Raw genomic sequence first — 19,344 nt, 5'->3', positions numbered from 1 at the left:
CGTCAATTACGAACCGTCGAATTTTTAAAGTGAAATAATAGTGCGTGTTTAATTTTTTTGGGTAACCCCTTCACGTACGAAAAGTTCTGTGAGAGTTTTGTTCGCGAAATATTGATCTCTTGACAATAATGCAACGCTGGAAACTTTTGAGGGTCATTTTACATTGGCGGCTTGGTTTAAAGCGATCACCGTGGCAGCGGCGAACCGGTCGGTGAAGTCGGTTGGAGAGCTCGCTCACCTGGCGCTCGCCGGACGACTAGCGCCATCTGTCCGCACTCGTCATAACTTCACGCCGCCTTCAGCCTTCCTTCATTCGGCTTCCTCGCATAACTGCTGTGTATTCACAGCAGCGTTGTATATTTTCTGTACGTGTCGACGTGGTCTTGCCCTTTTTTTTTTCTTTTTTCTTTTTTTGACCGCGGGTTTCGGTAGTCATTTCGCCAAGGCGCTGCGAATGAAGCCGGTAAATCGACCGGGCGCATTGCCCCGAAGCCAGAGCGCGTTCGAAGAATATCGCCAAACATCTCGGGTAAGTATTGGCGGTCCCAGAATTGGCCGGAAATTAAAGCGGCCGTACCGGACCCATTTCTGGCGTCCTTCCGGGTGTCTCGCTGCATCGTGCAGACGTACTCGTTGTTCGTACGTAGTGCGGGCGCAAACACTGGCGGCGAATGAAGGTGACACGTGCGGCGGCGCCACTCCCAGCTTCGGCCGCTTCGGCGGCTCGATATCAGTCACGTGATCGGTTTTATGCACTCCTTTTATCCTTTGCATTCTTCGGATCGCGTTAAGACACCGCGGTGTGTTGTCAAGTGCGACCTTCAGGTGCTCCCTTGTCTACCAATCATTGTTTTTCTCGTCCCTTCTGTTTATGTCGTTGCACGTGTTCTTAGCCTCCGACTTTCGACTTTTAATTGCGCTGCTTCATAAGAAGGCGCATAGCAGACGCTTACCCAGTATGCCGGCCTGACTATTGGCTGGGCATTCTCCGTGGTGATCGCATGATGATTTAAATGCGTAACGATTCCTACGTGCAATCAACGAATAAATCGGTCTGCCGGTGCGATATCTTAAGCGTTCTCGCTTGATGTGTCGAACTTTCGCAGAGTACAAAAAGGTTATTGAAAATTCTTCGGGACCTTCATATTTTTCAGACTTCGTATATTACCCCTGCGAAACATGTTCTCATTGGTGCACAGGGGTGAAGCCGGCTTTAGGGGTGCTGGGTGTATAGCGCTCCGTCGGTATACATAGATTCTATGGAGGTATTTAACAGAAGGCCCCAGAACCTTCGTACTCTGTTACCAGACCGGACAAAATGTATAGCTGAACGGCTTACACATTCATCAGGCCATTCTCTCTTCGGAGTTTCTGATTTTTGTTGTTGTTGAAAACTTTGCCGCCCCCTTCAGGAGGAAGTGTTTTTTGAGATTATAACCCAACACCGCGACCTCGTTTCGTCTGCATCTGTAATTTGCCTGCCACAACCCTGAGCTGTTTACATTTTTCCCACAAAGGTTGTAATAGTACATTGGACTCGGGATATCCCAATTCAAACTCGGATAATCCAAACCTCCAGTTAATTCAAAGAAATTTCAAAATTTTGTTTGGCTCGCCATGTTTTCAATCTCTTTTAAAGCCGCTTAATTCGAACTGCTGCATTGAATAAATTCGGTTGATCCGTATCTTTTGCTTCTCCTTGATGAAAATATCCGCTGCGTTTGCCACAATTAGCCGCACATTTGCATCGTTATATCAGGAAAGTGTCGCAGAAAACTCTCGAAACGAGCTGGCTGCCCCTGCTCGCATCGGGAACTGGGTTTAGAACTTCCATGCAAAGACGAAGCACTCATTCATGTGTGATGTTTTTTTTTTTTTTTTTTTTGAAACTGGAATAGCATTTCAGTATTGTGTGTGAATATCGTATTATTAAATATATGCGAATGTTTCATTACCACACTCGTTCGTATGTTGCCCCAAGTCATATTTAATAATTCAAAGAAAATCCTTGGCTCTCTTCGAGTTTGAATCGTCGCGTTTACTGTAACAACATATCAATGGGAAAGCAAGAAAAAAAAATCGTCTGAAAATTCGGGGTTAAATAAACGCAGAACAAAGCTAAAGGCTCGCACGTAGATACGTCAGCAGTAGCGCATCTTAGCGACACGGAAGTGCTCCCTCCCCAGGAACACAATGCGCTCATTCCCCTAATAACGCGCCCTCGCTCATCCCAGACCCGCGGTTTTCCTTCAATCTTGGCGCTCAAATATCCCGCTCTCTCTTTTGCTTCTTTAGCGCTCCCCTTAATTGTTCGTCCGGGTAACCGTATACACCCCGCGCGTGCCTGGCGAAGTTATTGCTTACATGCCATTCCGCGGGCATGCCGAGAGAGCACGCCTATATGTATACGCACGGAGGCATGGCGGGCCAGAGACTCTCTCGGCGAAATTAACGGCGCGGGTGAAATAACTCGATTAAAACTGTACCGCGAAAGGCCGCCTATGGAGGCGTGCGGTTGCGCACGCTTCCCAGCGCGTGCAGGCTTTCCTGCGGCACACGTTCGGTCGCCTTGCGCGAGTTTACGCGCACGTCCCAACATGGCTTCTCTCTAGCCGCGATTCCGCCTCGCGAATCGACGTCCACGCAGATTTCCCTGTTCGCTCTCAGAGTGCCCCTCTTATCTCTCTCCCCAGAGATTGTATCGCGGTGGGAGACGGTCGTCCCGCCTGGCTCCTGTCGTACGTTGCCGCCGAGGCGTGTTTATGTATCTCGGGCAATATTGCTAATGTGCACCCGGGTGGGTTATCGTTTGCGCCACCGACCACCTCGGGGGTTTGAACGCTCTGGCCCGCCCTGTGGTTCGGTCGCGCGAGCGCTGCATTGTGCCTAGTGGTCATCCGACCTTTTTGGTTCGTGATAAGCGTTCCCATGTGGTCGCGTTAGCGTGGTAGCCGCACTTTTTAGTGTTTTGTCCTCGGTTCTGGCGTCCCGTATTTGCTGGTTGGCTTGGATTTCAGCGCCACACATTTCATTTTCTTGGCGTCACATACAATGGACTCGTTACAACGAAGCCTTCGATAGAAAAAAAAAATGGCTTCGTTAAGAGCGGAGATGCTCTGGTCTCAATGTACAGCAGTTCGGGCCGTGAACCACGTCGTATAGAGTGACATTTCGAATAAACCAACTTCGTCGTAACGGTTTTGCTCTATATTCATTTTATGTGTCATCGTTTCAGTGGTAGCCTGCGCGTGACGGTGCGGACAGCCTCGTATATTAGTTTTTAACTGTGACGAATGTGATGGTGACCGTCACGGCCTCCTCTGGTTCTAGTTGTACGCGTTATATCATGTGTAGGAGTGATTCGTTGGCTCTGGAACGCGGTTTTTTGCTTGACTTACCTTGAGAGATATCTGACCACAAAAAAAAACGGCGGTGGAACTATGCGCGGAATACTTCCTTGCTTTGCGATCTCGGGGAATTCTTTCTCGCTCTTCGAAGTCAACCCTATACACGCCGCTTTCGCCACTTCTTTGTTTTTCTTTTCTTTTTTTAACTTTTCCCCCGCCATGGTTTCGCCGTTCGCGCGGCAGGCGCGTTTGACTTAATTCCGCGGGTTTCTTTTTTGCTATCTCGCGCGCTGCCTCGTCGCCATTACCATTCCTGCTTTGTTTTTATCAGACTCCAACTGCTTTCGCTTCATCTTATTTTCCCCCTCCGCCAGCCGTACACGTTTCCGCTCTGCTCGCTTTTTCGGTCTCCTCCCGGTCTTCGAGACGTTCTTGTTGTCATTTCGTTTCGCGTCCTCATACGCGCGAGCTTCCTCTCGCTTCCTCTCCTTGCCACCGGGCCGTTTTGTCTCTTCCCGATCTCGGCTTCTTCCCGTCCATTCCCCCTGCCTCTTCCCGCCCACTTCTCTTTGTCTTCCGCCGTTTCTCGTTATCATTTTCTTCTCCGAACTGATTCTTTTGTTTCTCGCGCGGGCGCGCGCTCGACCATCTTGAGGCTGCCGCGGGCGCGATATGTCCCGCACTTTCTCCGCCGCTTCTCGCCTTCACCTCAAACTCATCTCTCTTCTTCCTTTTTTATTCCGGCTCAGCTCGGGTTCCTATCTAAAGCGATTCTTTCCTCCCTCCGCTCCCAACTCCCACCTTCCTCCTTTGTTTTTACGTCGTTCCTTCTTTCTCTTGCTTTCTCGCTGGCGTATGTGGGTCCGCGTTTGGCACGGGCTTGGGAGCATTTCCGTTTCTTTTGTGTGACCGCGTGTCCGGTCGTATATAAGGCCCCATAAGTAGCTTCAAACGGCTCGCCTTTCACATGATGATGCGGCGCGGAATAGCCGGGTGGGCTTGCGGGAGGCACGGCTATAGGGCCCACTTTGGGACGAAACAAAAGAAGAGAGGGCCTAATTTATGTTCTCTGTTCGCGGACGTTCGGGCCGCTCTAGTTTTATGCTCGCTGCTCTGCATGGTATCTGTCTTTTCGTCTCGCCCTAGGTCGAGTTCCTGTTGGAGCTTTCCTTTGCATCGTGGAATGTGCTTTCGTTTGCACCCGCATATCTGCGCCGTACGTTCGGGGCAAAGAACTCCGTCCGGTTGGCGGCGGAATAGTGATGTCTGTATTGGAGTGGAAATTATAGTCGGTGCACGTTTATTGCCCACGAGTAACGCAAGCAGATGCCGGCAATCGGGTCCGATTGTATGGTGCGTGTCTGAGTTGACCTGGGGGTCACTGTACTTCGCATAACTACCAAGATGGGAACGTCCTATTGCTTTCACATATTTTCTCCTTCGTACTCTATCTTCTTTGCGAAAGGCACAGCTTCACGTAACTTGCATGGAGTCATACTCACATTGCAAGTGGCCGAAATTTGTTTGCACCAACCTTGAGCTAAAGTTGCCACCCCTGCAGATAATTATTATTTTTTGGTCTCACTGATGGCGGTGTCGTCACCTAAAACAACCGCAGGAAAGCTTTTACACAATGGGCGGGGACATGATGATGATGATGAACAAAGAAAAACGCTTTCCGTGTTCCCTCGTGTTATGAAGCCGACGTCTATCCGATCCCAACATTCCGACACGGTCGAAACAGTTTGTATTTTAAAGCGAATTTCAACGCTTCACTTTGAACGACGGCGATGGGCGGCGGGGAAGGGGGGGGGGGGGGAGAGGGGGGTGCGTTTAGCTTTCTAGTGAGTAATTCGTTTGCGGTCGTCTGGGACTGTACTTTGATTAGCAGGCAGTTTGCACGTAGATCGTTGACGCTTGGCAGTTCTCACTTTAATCGTTGACGCTGGAACTTTAATTGCAGCGGCTTTGACTTTGGCACTTCACCATTAGATTTTCGCACGCAAGAGAGCTTCGTGTTTCAATCATTGTCGTCGTTAGACGGAGGGTATTTGAATTTTTTATCTGGTTACTCCCTTTCTTGGTGCCGAATAACCACTTGAATGCTGTAAGTGTGGGTGGTAGGGCAGAACAACACGCCACTCCCCTCCTTCTTAGGGAGCCGGGCCATAATCCTTCTCGTATAAGAGGAAGAGCAGTGGTGTGCCATTCATTGGGAATGAGGTTTCACATGATGCATCCACTCCTTATCACACGCGGTGTGTGCATGCATTTGAAGATTGTTTACCCGTTGTTTCCAAGCAGTGCTGTACAGTCGAAGCTCACTAACGCCACCGATGATCCGAGTACGAGCGCTGTTTCTTTCGTTTTTTTTTTTTTCGGGGAGAAAAAAAAAAATGCGATGGAAAGGAACAAGCGTGCGATAGGCGAAGACGAAGTGAAAAAAAGAAAGGGGGTGGGGGGGAGGGGCACAGGAGGGGTGTCGGAGAGGCGTGCCGCAATCGTGTAGAAATATATGTGCATGTATATACCTCACGAGGGTGTATTTTCCATAACCACATTACTTAAAGTGGACGAGCCCGGGTGACGCCCCACGCATTAAGGCAGCAAGCCAGCAACTCATCGTCTCTTTCGCTTTACGTCTCTTTTATTGCGTGTAATTCCTCGTTGTTTTGTCGCCTTCATTGCCTTACTTGTCCGATTTTGTTACCCGTCAGTGAGTATCCCCGCGACCAACTTTCACCTCCTCTTCCCTTCTTCTGATCGGTCGCGTCTTGCATCGCGATCAGGACGGGGGCGCCACGGACGCCTCCAGATAACGCAAGCGTCGCGATGGTTACACCCCCATTTTTCGCCCTTTCGCATCACCCCTCTGTGGCTGTTGTTCTTGATTCTTGTTTTTGATGTTGGGGCGCAATATGCCCCGTGCGTTTTTTCCCCGCTCTGTTTCTTTTTATCTTCGCCAAACGGTTGCCTTCACGTTTCACCGCTCACATTTTAAGGTGATTGCGTGGACCAACGCAGGATTTATATATATATATATATATATATATATATATATATATATATATATATATATAAAGATATATCGCGTAGTATCAGCAAGCTGAAAGCAGCACGACTACTTCTGCACATGTGTACACGGATAAAAAGGTGCCTAAACTTATCCCCCGCTTTGCCGCTCAATAAGCCAACCGCTCACTAAAGCAGTAAATATACCAGAAAAGTGATATTTCGCACAGAGTAAGGAGTCGGCTTGGATATAAACACTGTAAAAATATATTGCAGAGCTACAAACTTATTTTTGCGTAATCGGTTGTCCAAAGTTACTTTACTGCCTTTGCATTTCAGTGCGATAGTTTTGATGACTTCGCAATCTGGTAGACCAAAGCTCTAATCTTGAAAGTTCGCACACTGCGAGCTTTCGCCCTTAATATTATAGCTGTGCGAAAATTCATTGCACTAGGCCGAATAACTTAAGAGTAATGACTTCTGAAAGAACTGCGATGAGCAGGAAAGGTGCACCTGTTCGGCGCTTTTTTTTTTTTGTTGAAAATGTTGACCATACTACCTCTCATTTCTTATCTCTCTTGGATATCGCGGCATCCAGAAATTTAAAAACAAAAACGTATAGTTGTTACAACCCTTTCTCGGAGGCGCTGAGAATTAAACCAATCATGAAAAAAAAAAAAAAAAAAACCGTCGGCAACCTTTGTCAATTTCCGAGTGGCTCTGGGTGAAATGGCACAGGCGGACTTTGCGGAATGCCCGCCGTTGTTGCAAATGGGGAAGGAGGGTGCTTACTTTAAACCTCGCCCGTTTTCGATCACATATGCGGGGTAAATGTGCACCATGTACCCTACTTTACACCGATGATTTAGTCGGAGCAAAGTTTCTGAAGAGGAGCATTACACGCACCCAAATGTGGGTGAGGCTTAATTAACCTCATTTGCAGGGGCAGTGTCAGGTCGCGTGAAAGAAACCGTTCATCTGTCGACCGCCGCGAGAGCAGTTTGTGGAAACGCTATCGTATACAAATCGAAATCCGGAGTATTTGCTGCGGTTTCCAAAATTTTCTCCTTTTTTTTTTTTATCGCCGCAAAACAGTTTTCCTACATGCTATGAACGAAGTTCGATAGTCGAAACACGCTTTTTAAGCCGCGTGTTTCACCTTGTAGTTACGCCGCGTGGCAATTAAAGACTGCCCGCCTCAGCCCGCAAAGGAATTGATTGACAAACTGGGAAATGGCGCTACAGTTTTGTTGTAATACAGTATAGTGCACTTATAACAATATCCAAGTGCCAAGGAAATTCCATCGTTATAACCGATAATTGTTATAAGCGCGTTGCGAAATAAAAAGACGGAACAGAGCTCAAAAGATTTCATTCGCGTGCCAGCAAGGTCGTACTACTGCGGAACAGAAGCCACAGTCGGTCACTTTTGTTTGCCGCGTGTGAACTAGCGCAAATCTTTTCCAAGAGGATCTACAGGTGCTTCACCTAGCTGAGGTAAATGTCCTTGGGGGAAACAAAGTCCCCGAGGGACTGTGTCCCGCATTGGGCCTCCTACGAAGACACTACCTGAGAAGGCTGCGCAGTCACGTCGTTAGAGTCATCACTGTTGCACTTGTGGTGCACAGTGTAACCGGATTCAATCGTCCGATATCGTGGCACTGGGGCATTGTAATAAGCGGTTTATTTTACCATAGAAAGAATACAAAATTTGACGGTGTCATAGCTGTTCATCGTTATATCCGATAAATTGTTATAAACGGTATCGTTATAAGTGGACTCGACTGTACAACAATTCAAGCGATTGTTCTGGGGCTTCGTGAAGTTCTCCATTTTTCTTTTGCCTGCCCTGTTCAGCAAGAAATTGAGCCCTTTTTAGAAACTCCTCACCGAGAAACTTTTCGTCGTTCACAATTATACCCTGTTGGGGTGAAAGTTTCCTAGGGGCCGTTGCACAAAGCGGGGCGTTTTCTCCCCCCTCCCCCACCCCCCGACTTAAGTGCTGCTCCCTTCGTCAACACCTACTTTACCACGTCTTGATCACGCTCTTAATATACACTACCGTGACAGCAATGCCTGTCTATTTCCTACTCCGCCGTTGGTCTATAAAAGAAGTGACACCCCATAGTCCTGCTTTTACGCCAGTGAGTACCGGCCATTCAGTCGCAAGGGGCGCCCTAATCGTCGTCGGGATCGTAAACTCTGAACACGCCCCCAAACCTTCACTTGTAGGTGGTGATGGCGGCGCCTCTCCACTATCACTCATGGTTGTGGCGAAGGGGGCGCTGGACTTCTCTCCGCCAAAGCTGCTGCTGCTTCCGCTCTCCCCATCCGGCGCGGCGCTCGCGCATTAATACAAGGTTCGACGTTCATAATTTACGACCGTCATTCCGGGCACTTTTTCGATACTCCTATCCAATATGTATACGACTCCGCCGAGGAGGCGACGACGTCGTCGTCGAGGCGCCGTCGTCGTTCCAGAAGGGGCGGCGCCTTTTTTTATTCCCCTCTCTTCACGTAGACGTGAACTGTGTATCGCGCAGACAGACATTTCTGTCGTTTCTTGTGCTTTTCGCGGCAGAACCCAATTTGTTCTTTCTTTCTTTTTTCTTTTTTCTTCCTCGGAAACATGGTCGCACTACCGAGAAAAAAAAAAAACGGTGTACGCAACTACCGCCCGGCCGAAGCTGCTGCTCGGGCGGCGCCGCTTTCGCCACGCCCGCGAAATTTAAAAGTTGTATGACGCTTTTTAGGTCCGAGACTCTGCTATTAAAACGTGCAGTGGACTTTCGTCGCTCCCGCTTGATAATATATGGGGCCTCCTTTCCTTTTTGTGTCTGCTGCGCCCTGGCCGCCATGGCGTCGTTAGAACGTCGCACTCTTTGTATCCACCAACCTGGTGCTGTAAGAGCGAAGCGTGAAAGAAGAATGAGCCCCGCTTTGGCACGCGTCTCACGTCTGGGTGTCAGCGCCCGAGCAAGTGCGAGTTTCAGCCGCCTCCGGTCTTAACTGCGTTGGCGCTTTAATCGAGCGGCAGCGCGGTAGTAACGGCCATTTTGTGTGTTCGGTAGAATATTAGGTGGGGAAGGCACGTTCGGGGTAGATTCTTACTCGCTTCCCGGCGATGAGCTGTTTTGTTTTCTTTTGTACATAAAATATAAATCATTCTATAAAAACTTCAGTTTACAAAAGCTAGATGTGTTTTTTTATCTTTATCTTGCCCAACTTATGAAGGTTGCGCAACGCGCTGTACACAAGCAACTAGCTGGGCTTCAATCGTTTAGCACATTTCTGCTGTTCGTAATCTGGTCGTGCGTCTGAGAAACCCGTATAGTTAAAGTTGATGACGTAAATTTGGTACTCGAAATGCAGATTATGAGGGCTGCTTTCGGCCATACTATGGTGACTGTTTACAAAATAAGTTTAGAAAACGTTGGGATATAACTGTTTGGAATACTAACTCCAGAAACTGTCCCATTTGGTTTTATATATCTTGGGAAGTGAACGCCACTACACCAAACAAAAGTATCTCTAGGGCAGAAATGAACGTTCGTAGATATATATTCTATAAATTCTATATTTTAGATCTAATCTACATTTCTACCAACATTCTAAAAACAATGTTCTAGAACTAGAAGCTACATGGAAAGTTACGTGCGCTTATGGGCGCTGTGCTTATACACGAGCCGAATGCTAAACTTAACAGTACGAAGTTGGGGTGGGTTTGCGGAGAAGGCTTCCTTTTAAGGTTGCCATGGAAACGGGGCGGGCGCCGGCCTGGCGTCGTGATTACTACCACTTTCCCCCAGCGAGGCCGTAGTATACAGAGGGCACGCCGCTTACAATGGTCGCAGCGCCAGACCAATTAAACGCAGCCGTGATCGCGTCGGGGGGCATAGCTGCCGGCTCGCGCCTGGAACAGGGGTCGAGAATGAAGGTTCATTCATTTCGGTTTCAAACCCGGCCGCGTGCTACGAGAAATGCGCGCCAAGGAAGTGTTTTCCCCTTCGTCTCGCTTCGCCGCGGCTCCTTCGTTTCCCCCGGATACGCGATTAACTCGGGTGGTCGTCATCGTCGTTGCGCTCAGAAACGTTGGGGCAGGAGAAGCGCGGGTGGAACCACAAAGACCGTCGCCCCTTTTTTTACTCCTAAACGAGGAAAATATGCAGATGACGAGCGGCCCACCCCGCCGCCTTTTGCTTGCGTTGCCGGCCCCCTTGCGAGCCACTCGCCACCGATCACGGCTATGGAGTTTCTTGATAAACTGGACCGCCGACCATCGGTGACAGCACCCGCTGCGCGCGTCCGGGCCGCTGGGCGCGACCTCAGCCACCCACAGAGCGGCGCTGTGGGGGAAGGTGTCCGACGCCGCCGGCTGGGCGCGCGCGCGCGCATAACGCGCCTTGTATGCTTACGCCTGTTCATATATTTGCGCGGGGCTCGGTTACTCCGCGCGCGGGGTGAGGCGTGTGAGCCGGGCGTGTCCGCTTTCCCGGCCGTGTCGTCGTCTTATGGGTCTCCCTCTGCTTCTAATTTGGGGGGGATCGCCTTGCAGTCATCCTCAAGATTAACTTCGACTCTGTTCGCCAACTGAGAGGGCTCGTTTTTCTTCTGTCCTATGCTCCACGGCGTTTGCGCTGGGGAAGGGAGCGAGTAAGGAGGTACTCGTTTTCCTCGCGCCTTTCTCGCTGGCGTTATTTTCTTATGAAGCGGATGAGCGTGGCCGATCTTGTACGGCGGGTCGCGGATCGCCTTTTACGATTTTTAGAACCTGAGTATTTTCTCTTAGAGTCATTGTTTTCCGTGCTGACGCCTCCGTGCTGCTCAGACGTCGCCCATTTTGTGCCCATTCAACGCTGGGTGCTCCACTGGTTGTAGTTGTAATACTCGAATAAAAGAAGAAAAAAAATCCGTTTACTTCAGCAAGCGTTTCTTTTATGAGCGTCAATGAATTGCGTAGTACAGTCGTCTACAGGCTTAGCTGGAACATCGCATTGGACTTTAGTGCGGAATATCTCAAAAGTCCCTGAAGAAAACTGTTCAAACGAATGTGGGGGACTTAAGAAACCATTTAAACTTTAAAGAAATGCAGGAGTTGTGACTAAATTACCTTACACTGCAGCAGGAGGATACGATAAGTGGGTGAAGCGTTGCTCCAGCTAAGTCTGTGGACGACTGTACATGTGTGAGTTTAGTGCGCTTAGCGCTGGGCTTCAACTTTGCGCTAACGTTGCCGGCGTTTTGCTTCTTTTTGCAGTTGTCCTTCTCGACACGACGACAGAGAGCATACTCAACTGGACGCGGTATCCCTACGGGCCTCAAGCACGGACACCAGGGGTGAGTAGTCTCGCTTCATATTCCCTGCTAACCGGCATAGGCCGGCGTGCTCACTCGTGAGTACACTCATTTGTACTCATTTGAGCTCAAACTCACGAGTGAGTACAATGATGCGTGAGTACACACCCAGATTAAAGAAGTGAGTACGATGACGCGTGACTATAGGGGTAAGTCCGTTACTCGTGAGTACAGTACTCATGAGTACACTACTTATGAGTATGAGTACTCATGAGCACAGTACTCATGAGTGAGTACTTATGAGTACAATACTCATGAATACTATATTTGCGAGTGCTCGCACTCGTGAGTACATGCACTCGTGAGCTGACCGGTTTCAGTCTCAAAAAAACGTGACATGCTTCTTAAAGTGAAAGCCTTAGATGTCTCATCAAACGCGAAAATCGACCGTAGTTGCTGGCGACTACACGAATGAAACCAAATTACAGCCGCTGTAAAAAGAAAATTAGTGAATAAAATGTGCATACAAACTTATTTGGGTGCGAATAGGATTGGAACCCGGATCGCCGGAGCCAGAACAAAAAAATTATCCGGATGCGTTGCGCATGACAGGTGAACGGGACGGAACCGCAAATACGATGCAGCAGTGAAGAAGTCTTCTAATCGCTGGCTTTCGCCTTCGGATGACTTAAGAGACTTTAGTGCTTGATAAATTTTTCGGTTAACACTGAAAGGAATATAATTGTAAAAGTCCTACCATAGCTTCCGCTCTCAAAATCTGCGCACTATTTCACGTCAAGGCATTGATTTCAGAAAGCGTTTCCCTCACTGCAGGTCGGTCGCATCGCGACGAATTTCCCCGGAGAAGCTCTGTTTTTTTTTTTTACAAAGTTATCCTGGTTGAAAAAAAAAAAAAAACTTTTATTCAAAGTTCTTTTTAAAAAAAAAACCGCTCACATCTCTACGTATGCGTACTCACAACACCGTTCAAAGCAGGCGATCGACCGTCTCCATGACAGACGAAGTGCCCCGACCCCTTTGAGGCCATGCAGACAAAACACAAGTTTGGTTCATTCGAAAGATTGCCTCATTAGAACCATACTGACACCACTTTTAACGCTCACATCGCTCAAATAAGCTATATAATTAGGAAAAAAGGGAATGGCCATGCGACCCACTAGCTCATTTCGCGCAACAGAACCTATGATGTCATATGCCCAGTGTGCGATTGGCTGAGGCCGAGAAAAGCAAACTCAAATTAGGCAGGGCTCATAAGCTTGCCGAACGAGCTCTTTGCGCTTAAATGTAATGCATATTCATTTTGCAACAGTAAGTATGGTGGGGTAAACAATGAAAGTTACGAAAATACACGTAAACATAGAAGTACCGATGCGCACTTCTGTTGGTACTGGACTCACTATGCGTGTTTTAGTTGCGCAGCAGTCCGCCGCTGTGGAGTCGTCTTTCACGACACTGACCGATTGGCGTAAGCGACGTTGTCTTGACGTGACCCTATTTGTCGGACATACCCCATGTTACACGAAACGATTACTTTCTACCGTACCAAAAACAAGCCAGGTGCAAATACGGTCAAAAACAAAGCAATGGCGGATAACGCTCCGCGGCTGAGTTTGGTAGCGCCATCTGGGAGGGCGGACGGTAAGCAAGGCTGCAGAGCCTAGTGACGCACTGGAATTTCGTTTGAATAACCGCCTGTGTGACTACATGGCAGACGTCACGAAAACACACGATTTGGCGGGAGAATCAAAATTTTAACCTAAATTGTTTAACTTCTCAGTGAATACGGCTTCGTTTGCTGCCTGTCAAGCGCTGGGGGTACTATAAAACACGAAATCTTTCGAATAAAACAAACTTGTATTTTGTCTGCATGACCCCTTTAAAGCCCGTGCTCTACGAAGCTGTGTATGCATAATCGTTGAGGAAGGGGTGGAAGGCAACTTGGAATCATTCGGGGTTACACTCGCAGACGCTTGTGGCTTTGCCCTAGCTACGGATTCCGAAACAGTAGACTTGATTTCTTGTTGCCTTATTGGGAAAGAAGAACCGATAGGCGAACACATTTCGTGCAATGCGAACTGTGACGAAAACGCAGACAGAGTAAGTAGTTCGCACTTACCATTTCCTTAAAGTTGCCGAGGCCGAATCGGCAGTACTTACTAATTTTTTACGGAGCAGTCGCGTATATCGAATTACCGCTTGTATAGAATTTTGTTGCCGCCCCGTTCACTTAGTTTTACCTAGGGTTAACTGTCAACATTTCTGGAAAACCTTGAGGATAGGACGAGCGTGGTTAGATAAGCTAAGTGACAAAGATAGGCCGTGGGACGCGGAACCAAACTTGAAGATTGGACCAGCATGCCAAGACATGCGAGGCGATAAAGATAGGCCATGGAACGCTGAACCTTGGCAGGCGAAACCCCTTGGGAAGATCCGAGTGCAGGCGGTGCCCGAGCCTCTACAGTGATTTCTAAAGACGGTGAAAGAAAGAAAAACACAAGGAAAGGAAAAGAAAGAGAAGGAGACGCAGTCGGCCGTCTTTTTCACACGGATGCGCTCTTTTGTCATGCACACGCGGCTCAGCGTAACTCGTTATTTTCATTTATCTGTCTAAACTGCGCTACAAGCATTGTGTTTCACCGCGCGTTTAGGTCTGCCGACCGCACTGCGCGGGAGCAGAGCGGCCGGGTTAAAGATAGTTGGCGTGCGCGTCGACTTAAGAAAGCCAACACGGCGGCGCGGAACAGTATCCAGCTGCGGACAGCCAAATTGCGCAGCTGAATAAGTGACACCAGCTCTCCCACCCTCCATCACTGCGCCTTCATCTCTCCCTTGCCCGACCCTCTCCGTTCGTCCAATCAACGTGGCAAGCCGAGCGAGCCGAAGCGGACGTCTGGTGCCGTCGGCGCGCCTCTGTGATGCAAATTTTAATTCGCCCAAATTAGGGGTGTTTTGCCGCCGTCATTAGCCGGCCGTGCGCTGTTTCGTTTCTCGCATTGTAGTCGTCGGCCTGGCGCTGCTTCCTCTGTTTGGTTACGGGAGTTCTGGTGCAGACATTCCTCCACGGTTCGTCACCGGCGCGTCGTCTTTCTGAATGTTTGCTCCCATGCAGTGCGCGCCGGCGCTCATCATTGTTATTCGTTCCTTTTTGTCCGCGCGGTCCTATTTCACCTGCTGGGCATGGTTCCCCTCTCTCCCTCTTTCTCTGCGTATTGGAGCACTGCGTAGGTCAAATTCCCAGAAGTGCTCGTTCTTTCGGCCTGCCGTGTATATTCTTCACCGGATTTTCTTTCCGCGTATATCTGATATATATATAGGCTGAAAGTTAGCCTGCAGGGTAAGAGCTTGGGAAAGGCAGCAACTACTTCAACCTCTTGATAGGATTAGCCTGCTTAATGCGGCGATCTGCGGGGCTTAGTGTAAGCGCCTCCGTGCTGAACACGAGTGAACTCGATAAAAATAGTGACAATGCGATAAACGACAGGAAACGACGATTGAGCAACGTGTTCACGAAGCGCAAAGCTGACGGGCCACTCACAAACCCGAAAAGGAAACTTCAGAACGATCTTCTCTTGCTGACAGTTCGAGTTTTGACGTGACGTCACTAATGCGTGCGAAAAGGCCCGGTGAGCGCGGTGAGGCACTTGACGCCGTGTCTGCCCGCGCGCACGCACATGTACCTTTCGCCGCTGGGTTTCGATTTTGCGTTTCCTTCCACGCGAAGTTCTCGTGTCGGCGGCGCGGCGTCTTTAATTTTCCTCGGCGGCCTTATTTACCACTCGAGCGTCAGCGGCTGTCGTGTTTTCACAAGCGTTCCTCGTTGCGGCACGGTGCGTTTACATAAGCGCGGTTAGCGCGCGCCCGCGGTGCGCTATAAGCGGTGCCGTAAGAGGAGAGGCGGCGGCTTAGCACTTGCGCTTACTCTTCCCGGAATTCCGTCGTCCGCCCCCTCCTCTTACGCATTGTGTACGCAGGGCGACGAGAACAAGACGCGGGGGCTGTCGTCGTTCCGAGTTTAGGGAACGCTCGCGGCATCCGTGTTTGCGTTTCTCGGCCGCGCCGCTTGCGTAATCTTGTGTTTTGGTTTGTCGTGTCTCGTTGTTGTCTAGCCAGCAGTCGCCTTGGAAGACGCTGCGGCGTTCTTAGCGCTTCACTTATGTGGTTGACGCTTACGTCTGGAGCTCAGGCCCCCTTGCATGATTCTAGAGGTTTAGATGTAGTCAACTGCTAGATTAGTTGAAATGCTATTATTGGCAGCCGGGCCGTTTCGCTAAGAACTCCATTCATCATCACCGTCCGCGATCTTCGAAAGAGCTGATCTTCTGTGGCCCAACGCGCGGACACTGACAATCACGTAATCAGGGAAGCCGTCATTACATTAACGCTGTCCTTCTCAATTTGTGCAGAAGGCTGTTGATTTTGGTTTAGGTAGTGATTTCAGTGTTTCCGGCCATACCAGCGTTTGGAGACTCAGTTTAACGCGCCTGCTTGTCTCCTCGTCTGCACGGGGTGCAGCTTTCATTTTCTTTTTTCTTTTTTCAATAGCGAACTGGGATGTTTTGTTGAAAGTACGCCACTTCAATGCCTACCGGTGTGAGACCTGGTTGTTGTCGTCCGGTTTGTAAGATTTTCACTAAGCGGAGCGTTGAGCTGTCCTTACTTTGATCTCGCCAGCGTGCGACGCGTCATGCTGCCTGCGTACGTATACGTGATACACGCACGCCGTGCTTGGGAGGAGAAAGGGGGGGGGGGGGTTTGAAGCGAGTTACGTGGTGCCGCATCATTCCCGCACATCGCTTCCGGAACTACCCCTGCGCGATGACTCAATGAGAGACCCTTAACGGCCACACCACACACTACCGGCGGCGTCGTTCACGCGTGCCGTTGCGGCCACCACGTATAACGAAAGCACGGCGAGGGGTTGGAGGCGCGCCTGGTGAAGCCACTTCCCCGCTTCTACCGGGTGCCGTGCGGCGCAGCAAGGCGTCACGCCGGAACGATGGGGCGGCGGCCGTTTTGAATTTGACCGAATCCCGGCGCGCGTGCGATAGCGACAAATCACGTAATTCGAGCTTATCGGAGGCCATTAGCGGACCCGTGACGGCCATAAAAATGCCGGTTTTATTGCGCCGGCACCACGCGCGAGGACGGGGGAAGACGAGCAGCAGCATGGCGAGGAGGCGGAAAGAAGGGGAGGGGCGACGGGAAATTCGCCGCCGCTCCGTGGGGGCTCGAGGAGATGCATGCCGGTTGTCCCGGGTTTTGGCTGGCCTGTGAGGGGCCATTTGATCCTGACTTCCTTGGGAAGCCGGGATTCCGAACGGGGGAGGCTTCGCACGATTTATATCTCGGGTGACGGCGTGTCCGGGGGCTCGCGACGGTCGTTTGGGGTGACGGCGCCGATGGACGGGCTGAGATTAGCATACCCCACGACTTCCGGTCATGGCCCGGTATTCGATCTTTTGCCAGACCCCCTGTCACCGTGGTCGCCTTTTGCGTCGTTCCCCGTTCCTGTTTCCCAACCGAAGGAAGTCGTCTTGCGGCCGTCGGGACGCTCCGCACTGCGCACGACCCACAACTCTCATGTCCTGCCTGCTTATCGTTGCTGTCGTTGTAATTTCCTGAGGCGTCGTACACGATGCCTTTTCCCCGAACGCGCTTATTTTCGGCCTATCTTGCAGCAGCAATCCATAACCAGCTACGCGTTGCGGGAACGAGTGTTGTAAAAAAAGACCGTGTTTCGGGCGTGAAGGTTTCCGGAGGGGACCGAATAAAACTACGACTTTTGCGTCGCTATATAATGGCGGGCGTTTGCTGCATTAAAGTTTAACAAAGACCGGTTTTTGATTTAGCGTGGCTAAAATGAATTTTCTGCGGCTAAAAGGAATTTTCTTTTGTTTTCGTCTTGGCTACCAGAGATATGAGGAGACTATAAAAAGTTATTCAACCAGTGCATTATCCCCCCCCTCTCTCTCTCTCTCTCTCTCTCTCTCTCTCTCTCTCTCTCTCTCTCTCTCTCTCTCTCTCTCTCTCTCTCTCTCTCTCTCTCTCTCTCTCTCTCTCTCTCTCTCTCTCTCTCTCTCTCTCCTTTCACCGCATAGGTGCGCCGAGGGGGCATACGTAACCATTGAAGCACGCCCCATGTGCCGAGCGCCTTGGCCTTTTCGTCTTGGCACGCGGTGGCCGTAAACGAAAACAAACGGGTCGATTCGCTCCAGACGCGCTGCCCTTATGCGGCGCCGCCCTTTCGGCGTCATTACCCCGCGCAGCGCCGTCCATCCTGGCCGTCGGCGGCTCAGGTAGAAGAAAGGGGCCCGCCGTCGGCGGTGCCTCCTCGGAGACTCGGCTGTCCCTTGGTGTCCCGTTTCGACGCTGGCTGCCATCGTCGTTTCGTCGATTGTGGTCGCGCAAATCGTTTCGAGACGACCCCTCCCCTGCCGAGATAGTCTGCGCTTGTCGCGTGTCGTTTTTCCTATTTTTTTAGCTGTCTCAGTCTCCAGGTCCTCGCCATTGGTTTCACTGCTGCACCCCTCTTCGTATTGTGTCCCATACAGTCTGTGTGTGCAGTGTGGAGGGATGGGCGTTTCTCCGCGACGTGGGAATCGCTCCCTCTCTCCCGTGTCAATCTTAGCCCTTTACAAGTCGCGCCTAGCTCGTGCCGCTTTACTTGCTTTTGGTTTCGAAAATATGCTCTGGGTTTATGGATTGCACCGGCACATTGAACAACCTGTTCCTTGAGGGAAGAGGACGAGGATGGTGAGAAAGTGATTAATATCAGGAAGGAGAAAATAGAGCGCAATATTATGGCTGGTATTTCATGAACTGGATGTTTCTACACGACCTTCGGAGTACTGGTCGGGTGTCATACCAACGTACTCCCCTCCACTTTCTTGGTTGTTTATGCGAATGTAATTGTTTCCTACGCTTGGGGACGGTAGTTAGAGAGAGCGTGATAGAGCTTGTTTCGCGCGCTCTCTACTACTGCTCTTAATACAAAGATCAGACGACTTGTGCAGAGCTAGGTGCTTTTCACCGCTCTAGATTACAGGATAGGGCTCTACTTGTTGCGGAGTTAGCTTGAATCGCGCTCCGGGCAGCTTTCATAGTTTTCATTTCTTCGCGTCTTTCTGGTGTCTTTCTTTTCCTTCCGATGCGCGCATCGCACACAACCGCCGTCTATCCCAACCGGGCCGGCCGGTCTCCGAGGAGAAGCATCGCTCTGCACTTGGCGATGATTCCTGGCGTTGTTGGGACGCCCATCCGCGGCTCCTGGAGATCAGCTTCGTTTTCTGCTTACTCCAGGCGACTCGGCAGTCGCCTTGCTGTTGCTTCTCTCGCCTCCCCGCTCGTACTATTTCGTTCTGGGGCTCGTCTCGAGTCCGCTGTTCTGTCCTAGCTCAGCTTCGGGAGGACTCGTCGACCAAGGCTCCCTCGCGTGATCTTAGTTTTGCTGCTCTTCTTGGGTTCTTCTTCTTGCGTTCGCCTCTTCGCGCTTTTTTTTTTTTTTCTTCTTTCCTTTCGCGCCCACCCTGAACCGACATTCTGGGAGTATAGGAAGGTTGGGCCTTTCTCTCGTACAGATTTGCTTCTTTGATCTCTCTTTCTTGATCGCAATTACGAGAGGCTGGCCTCATTCTCCTTATCCTTCGTGTTTTTTTTTATCTTGTCCTTC

General features: G+C 50.2%; 1 protein-coding gene across 9 annotated transcripts in view; it reads left to right on the top strand.

Moving 5' to 3' along the window:
• Positions 1 to 19,344, top strand: part of Eph (Eph receptor tyrosine kinase) — a 259,020-nt gene that overhangs the window by 197,969 nt on the left and 41,707 nt on the right. For all 9 annotated transcript variants that reach the window (XM_077677189.1, XM_077677188.1, XM_077677187.1 and 6 more), the window contains exon 2: positions 11,617 to 11,696. In XM_077677189.1, the coding sequence (XP_077533315.1) occupies positions 11,617 to 11,696 (80 nt within the window). The remainder of the gene's footprint in view (positions 1 to 11,616; positions 11,697 to 19,344) is intronic.

Source organism: Haemaphysalis longicornis, unplaced genomic scaffold (assembly GCF_048455015.1).
Source record: "Haemaphysalis longicornis isolate Haplotype H1 unplaced genomic scaffold, Haemaphysalis longicornis Haplotype H1 scaffold_7, whole genome shotgun sequence".
In the NCBI taxonomy this organism is placed as follows: Eukaryota; Metazoa; Arthropoda; class Arachnida; order Ixodida; family Ixodidae; genus Haemaphysalis; species Haemaphysalis longicornis.
The sequence above is the reverse complement of the archived record's forward strand: the minus strand, read 5'-3'. Positions and strand labels throughout refer to the sequence as shown.